Source organism: Adiantum capillus-veneris, chromosome 11 (genome assembly GCF_014529385.1).
Source record: "Adiantum capillus-veneris isolate H3 chromosome 11, ASM1452938v2, whole genome shotgun sequence".
In the NCBI taxonomy this organism is placed as follows: Eukaryota; Viridiplantae; Streptophyta; class Polypodiopsida; order Polypodiales; family Pteridaceae; genus Adiantum; species Adiantum capillus-veneris.
This window is the reverse complement of record NC_140941.1, coordinates 104,835,680-104,842,813: the sequence shown is the minus strand read 5'-3', so window position 1 is coordinate 104,842,813 and position 7,134 is coordinate 104,835,680. Positions and strand designations below refer to the sequence as shown.

The following is a 7,134-nucleotide window of genomic DNA, read 5'->3' as shown; positions in this document are numbered from 1 at the left end:
GCTAAAGCCACCCACTGCACTATGTGTTGGTTTAGCCTTTTGGACACACTAAATCATGACCTCTCTTTAGCCCTTGAATGCACTATGTGTTGGGTTAGCCTTTTGCACACACTAAATCATGTACTTACTAAGCCTTCATGATCCTATGCACTTCTAGAGTTTTTGCAGGTAAAAGGAGGTTGCAAGAAAGTTAAAAATTCGTTGACCTGTTACAACTAGAGAATGACAAAGAGCATGTACCTTGGTTAGAAATAGTCCATTGCTGCATAAGCATGCTTCAGAAAAGAATTTCACGCCAACGGGCCATTTCTGCATGATCAAAAGGCAGCGCTGCCCTTTAGATTTACCGTCGATGGACGCGAAGCAGGCGGATGAATTTTCCTGCAAGGTGAGACGAATCTGATGGGTTGAAGCTCGTGATGGCGATGGAGGTGGAGAGTGCCTCTCTCTGCAATGTGGTTATCAAATACTTGCTTGATCAGCAGTACCTTCTCACCGCCTTTGAACTCATGCACGAGCTTATTGAAGATGGTCACGCAGATCGTGCCACTCGCCTGCAGCAAATCTTCTCTGATCCAGACACGTATCCCCCTGATGAGATGTTGCGTCTTCAAAGCCTGCAAAGTATGAATCCTTATCTTGGTAACTCAATGTCTGCAGATGCTGCATTTTGTGCTTCGAATTTTGTTCTTAATATATCAAGATTGCTCTGAATTTTGTGGTATGTGTGCATTCGTGTGAATACTAGAGTGTGCATGGTCACATACACACGTATTGTTGGGATCTTACCCTCTCCATTACAATCAAATGCACTCAGAGTTTTGTACTGAGGGACACAGTAATTGTGACAAACAGTGGTTCACATACAACATGAGGTAACAGGTTTTATTAAAATTGTGAGCCTTTTTTGTGTTGTTCTCCAGCATCTTTTATGGGTTTGGGGACAAAGATTATGAAAAAGGTTTCAGAATTATGGACATGAGCTGTAGAGGGCCAGGCTTTGACAGTGATTAGGAAACTTGAAACTAGCCAATATGTCCTTACAAGTTACGAGTAGTTTATCAACTTATTATAGTGGGTCTTTAGAGTTTGCCCTGTTGATGTAATGGTGATGATGGGGCCAACAGTCCTATCTGGATGTCACATGCATATTAGATGTGACCAAGATCGGTCACCACGATAATCACAAGATTTTTTATGTGCTTCATTTTGAAGAATACAGAGATATATTGAGATAGAGACAAACATTGAGAGACACCAAAACACTCATAAGATTTCAACCCATTCTCTCATGAGTGGCCCATATTCATGTGGGGAGTAGCTGTTGGGAGTGGCAGTGGAAGATGGACGGATATGGCTGAAAACAGCGGCAACAGGTGCACAACCTCTCGCATCCGATGACAGCAGCAATCTCCGAATGTGGAACCTCCGAGGGCAACCCCGTCGGAGGTTCATCTTCTTGAAGAAACTCTTCCGAAGGAGTTCCCTGAAACAACTTCAACCACAATTTCATAGACACATCTGTTACTTTGCGGGTGATTGAAAAGTGACTATACTTCCTAAATGATTGTGGATGAAATGCAAATGAAAAATGTGACGGAGTGCCAAACCTTTCAACGAGTCCATGCCAAGAATGGGATCTAAACTTGACTTTTCTACCTAAAACTATCGACTGTGGCAAACCATAAAGGGAATACCAATGCTTGATGCACAATCGTGCTAGTCAAGGTAGTTAGGTACGTAGTGTTCGGTACAAATTCGGTACGTAGTATAGAATGGATTGAGGTTTTAGGTACGTAAAAATTCGTCCTTTTTTCCGCAAAGCCTAAAACTGAGAGTACTTCATACATTTACTTATGTATTCACCAAGACTTCAAATAAAGACTACCAAATCAACAATACATGGTTACAAATGCCAAAAATGGAGTCCATGACTCTAACTAAACAATGAAAAGGAAAAGTTGACAATATCTACAAACAAATAGTATCAGATGTCTGCTATCATGGTCACATAAAACTAAGAGCATCAAAATAAATACATAATGAATCATGAAAATGATAAATCCAAGACTGAAGTCTGGAGTCCCGACTCTAATAACTAGTAAGCACTAAAAACCGCACACTAGCTGAAAGAGGGCTGAAATAGGACTGAAGATGATGATGAGGACTGAAATCGGCTGCATTAGGATTGAGGGACCCGCCAGGAGACCCAAAAAACCCCACCCAAAAAAAAAAGAAAAAAAAAGGTGCATGGAACCTATCCGTACGTACTGAACCGTACAGTACAGACGTACGGTACGGATAGAACGGATGCAATCTTGGTGCTAGTGCTTTTGCGGTGACTATGTCTGACCCAAGGAATGAGCATGCAAAATCTATTGATTTGACCTACAATGATGAAACATTGTGCATTCCTTGAATACAAACTTTCTATCTTTTCTAGAGTGTGGTTGACTTGACCTACAATGATGAGACATTGTGCATTCCTTGAACACAAACTTTCTATTTTTTCTAGAGTGCGTTCATGTTTCTGTGCCCATCCGTGAGTGAATCATGTGCATCGTGCAATATGGCTTTCCTATGAAAAGGTAACACAGAAAGACGGTGACGAAAGTACAAGAGACCGCCACGAATGAGAGACTCGAAAAATGCATACGGACTATTCATGCGAACAAAAGATAATTCCTGAATCGGTACTGTGGACCTTGACTCGAGAGCCAAGATCTATCCTTCGTGACTGATCGTATCTACAATTGGGTTAGCTTTACTAGGAAAATAATCAATCAAACCACCAAATTGCTCACAAGACTGGAACCATCGAGCTTGACGGTCACTCCAAGTGTACTCGGGTACAGACTGGAGCCACTTGAAAGCTTGAGATTTTTACTAACGATTAAATCTCTATCATGTAGAAAATGCGTCTCAGGGTGTAGAGAACGAATGATAGAGAAAGGTTTCTTTTCATGCAATGATTGATTCTTTTCTGAACTGTGTGACTGTGTATTGAGGGAGACTAGTGGAGTGGGTGCTTTATCCACTTTCAAAATGTGAGAGTGAGAGATTAATGACAAAGATTGAATATTCTTCTAAAAAAAAAAACCCACAGGAAAGGCACCTTCGACCGCAAGAGAGAGAGAGTGTTTTCTTTCCAATTAACTTGTGGATCAAAATTTTTAAACCACTTCATGCCAAAAATCATATCACAGCCAGACAGAGGAGAAACAACGAACTTGAGACGAAACCCTACGCTTTGAATTGAGACAGTCGCATTAGGACATTCATACGTGAGTGAGGAGTGCATGCTAGGAGCAAATCCAGAGACCACAATGGGATCCACAGGAATAGCTTCTAGTCGTGCGCTCTTCACAAGAGAATCACTAATCACATCATGCATACTGCCAGATTCAAACAAGATCACAATAAGCTGACCATTCACATGACCATAACACTTCATGAGAGACTCATCTTGTAACAGACCTGGACACTCCAAGTCGAGATTCTACCGCGACACCACAAGAATATACTTCAAAATAGTTTACAGTTCACAATTGATTCGACACTGGCCCGACGGAGTTCCGTGCCTAGAGATATTGGCCCCAAAGACTGGTGCCCCTTTTGGTATTTCTGTACAAGCGAGTAGTCGGGACTCACTCTCACACTCTGCGTGCAGATGCTCTGAGAAGTGAGAGCTCAACAACTCTTATAAAGAAGTTACAAGGGATGCCAAAAGTAGAACCCCAAAAGCTGTCCATAAAAAGCTAGGGCTTTTCAAAGCTCTCTTTCTCTCATTCTCTTGCAATTTTCACATAATAAAGCAAGTCAACTCAAGCCCTCTCTCTCTTCTACATTGCATAAAATAAAGCAAGATCAAAAGCTGCGCCAGGCTGCCGTAAATAACGCTGCAAAACACGGGCCTGTCCGTAGGGCAGTGCCACGTCAGCATTTTTCTGCAGGTCTTTTTCGCGGGACTGTATTCAGCCTAGGGGTAGTGTGTGTATGTACAAAAGTGTCACAAGGCGGGCACCACGTGCCAATAGAAAAGAACAGATTGAACAGACTTTTAGCACTTCAATAACAACTGAGCTGAAAGAGAGAGAGAGACGACACGCGACACGAAGTGGCGAAATTCCACCCTAGAGAGTATCGGCCCCAAACCTTGGCGCCCCTTTCAATATTTCTTTATATTGCATCATCAAAGTACAAGCCGGTACTCCAGACTTTGCACCTTCTCCAGGAAGCATGCCAGAGAATGAGCCCTAGCCTAATATTTAAAGGCCCTTGGCCTGAAAAGCAATTACAGTTAAAAGCCTTTAAAACTCAAAAGCTTCTGGTCCAAAAGCAAAGCCAAAAAATTGCCAGTGTAAATCACGAAAATCCTTACAGCTTGCCACGTCATCAATCGACGCAATTTTCAAAAATCTCCTTGCTGTCCTTAGGGTTAGGGTTTCTGTAGTTTTAGGGTTAGGGTTTCCAGAATTAGGGTTTGCAGGTTTTAGGGTTATGGTTTCCAGAATTAGGGTTTCAACAGATAGGGTTTCTGGTAGAAATTAGGGTTAGGGTTTTTGCTCGGGCAACCACGTCATCACTTTGTTACATCTCCCCTTCTTGAAAGAGAGTAATCGTCCGTGATTACAACATATCTGCAAAACAACTCAAGTTAGCTCATAAATTTCCAAGGTTCATTCCAAGGGACAATCGGTTTGCTCCTTTTATTAAGGAGTTAGCTTCTCCTTTCGGCTGTTTTGATCAAGGAGTTAGCTTCTCCTTTCTGCTCTTTTGATCAAGGAGTTAGCTTCTCCTTTCGTCTAGATCGGAATTCTTGATATTTCGGTGTAGTAAAATTAGCCATCACACCCAGACCGCACTGATCTTCCACGGGTGTATTGATGCACTAAAATTACATACCCAGACAATCTCATCCAATTAGGAATATTCAGTAATTAGCACATCACAATGCAACACAAATGCTCACATATGCATGTTACAAGACACAACAAACAGCACCGCTGAGCACTCCCCCGAGACAAACGGTCTGCGGTATGAAGCTACTCAATGACTACCTCGTCACTCCCCCCGCAAATAACCTAAAAAGGTCCGAGCCATGAGCTCAGAGGACTGTACAACCAAACGCTCCCCAGACCGCAGTCTGCGTCGTTCGTAGGTTCAAGCATACAACCAAACGCTCCCCAGGCATCGGCCTGCGTCGTTCGGAGGTTTTCTAGCATACAACGAAATGCTCCCCAGGCATCGGCCTGCGTCGTTCCGAGGTTTTCAAACATACAACGAAACGCTCCCCAGGCATCGGCCTGCGTCGTTTCGAGGTTCAAACAATACCGAAACATTATTTCTCACTTCTCCACCCGGGAGTAAAATCACCAATCATTGAAACGAGTATCAAACCAGTGTAAAACAATTCAAATCGGCACCAAAATAGGTTCAAAACAGATACCATCCATTTCAAACAAATTCCAAACAGGATCACCAAACAAGATCAAACAGAACTCAAACTTAAAAAGCAATCTCGACATCAGTCGAACTCGAAAAGTTGACTGACTTTCCATCTTGAAACCTGCACCAAAAATTAGGGATAGGTTCCTTCCATGAGGTCATAGCCGAGCACAGCATGGTCCATCAGCTCCCGGACAAACAGTGTTTCTTTGGCGGCGATGGTAGTCCCAAGATAGCAATCGCATTGGACCTCCATGGTCATTCGATCGTTAAGAGACATCTACTGGGAGATGTCGAGAAACTTCAAGTTATAATCGGCTAGGGTTACGACCAATTGATATTGTGCTAATTCTTTCTATCCTTTGTGGTGCGTATGCCCTATCAACTACCTCATTTTTGTGCTAATTTTTCCGATTTAATGCTTCTTTTAGTGCTAGGCTTCATTATGGCTGAGTCTGCCCTTGATGTAACAAACTTGGACACTCCAAGTCAAGAATCAACCGCGACAGCACCAAATAACCACTTCAAAACAATTCACAGATCACAATAGATTTGCACTGGCCCGGCGGAGTTCCGTGCCTAGAGATATTGGCCCCAAAGACTGGCGCCCCTTTCGGTATTTCTTTTTGTATTAATCAATCATCAAAGTACAAGAGAGCGGTTAGGGTTTCACTCTCAGACTCTGCGTCCAGATGCTCTGAGAAGTGAGGCCCTCTCCACTAATTTAAAGGTTACAAGGGATGCCCAAAAGCAGAGCCCCAAAAGCTTTTAAAATCAAAAGCATCAGTTCTCTCTCTCTCTTAGAGAGTCTTTTCTCTTTTTTTTTTAATAAAAAAAAGCAAAAGCAAAATTCGCATCGCTCATCATTTTCCAAAAAAAAAAAATAAATTAATTTTTTTTAAAATAAAAATAAAAAAATAATCCGCCTCCGCGATTTCCGGAATTTAGGGTTTTTGGCAAAAATTAGGGTTTGCAGGAATTTTAGGGTTTCTGGCAGAAATTAGGGTTTTTGCTGTCCGCCACGTCATCACTTTGTGACACTTGATCTTCGGAGTCATGACAGAAACTCAGCACGCTGAACTTTGTGTTGATGTATGCTCATGTGCGTGTGCGTGTGGTGTGTGTTGTGTTGGGGAGCATATGTTAGTACCTAGTTCTACACCCACTATTGGGCACTGACGACGTTAGTGGGGATGTCGTGGTATTTAGTCAATACTATGCATGATGGAGCTGATGGTTATATTGTCTTGTGGGTGACTACCATGGGTCTATACCTTGCACTTTCCTTCAAGGGTGAATCTGGGCTTATCCTGGATTCATCTAGGTATATTTTTTAGTCGTATTGCGGACATGCAGACTTCACATTGTGAAGTTTTCGTCCGAGTTACGACCAGTTGATATTGTGCTAATTCTTTCTATCCTTTGTGGTGCGTATGCCCTATCAACTACCTCATTTTTGTGCTAATTTTTCCGATTTAATGCTTCTTTTAGTGCTAGGCTTCATTATGGCTGAGTCTGCCCTTGATCTCCAGAGTCATGACAGAAACTCAGCACGCTGAACTTTGTGTTGATGTATGCTCATGTGTGTGTGCGTGTGCGTGTGGTGTGTGTTGTGTTGGGGAGCATATGTTAGTACCTAGTTCTACACCCACTATTGGGCACTGACGACGTTATTGGGGATGTCGT

At 42.5% G+C, this 7,134-nt stretch overlaps 1 protein-coding gene across 1 annotated transcript in view; it reads left to right on the top strand.

Annotated features, from left to right (window-relative positions):
- Positions 1–233: 233 nt before the first annotated feature.
- LOC147447773 (HEAT repeat-containing protein) overlaps positions 234–7,134 on the top strand; it is a 73,629-nt gene continuing 66,728 nt past the window's right edge. The window contains exon 1 of the mRNA XM_086523488.1: positions 234–624. Coding sequence (XP_086379614.1) covers positions 420–624 — 205 coding nt within the window. The 5' untranslated portion in view covers positions 234–419. The remainder of the gene's footprint in view (positions 625–7,134) is intronic.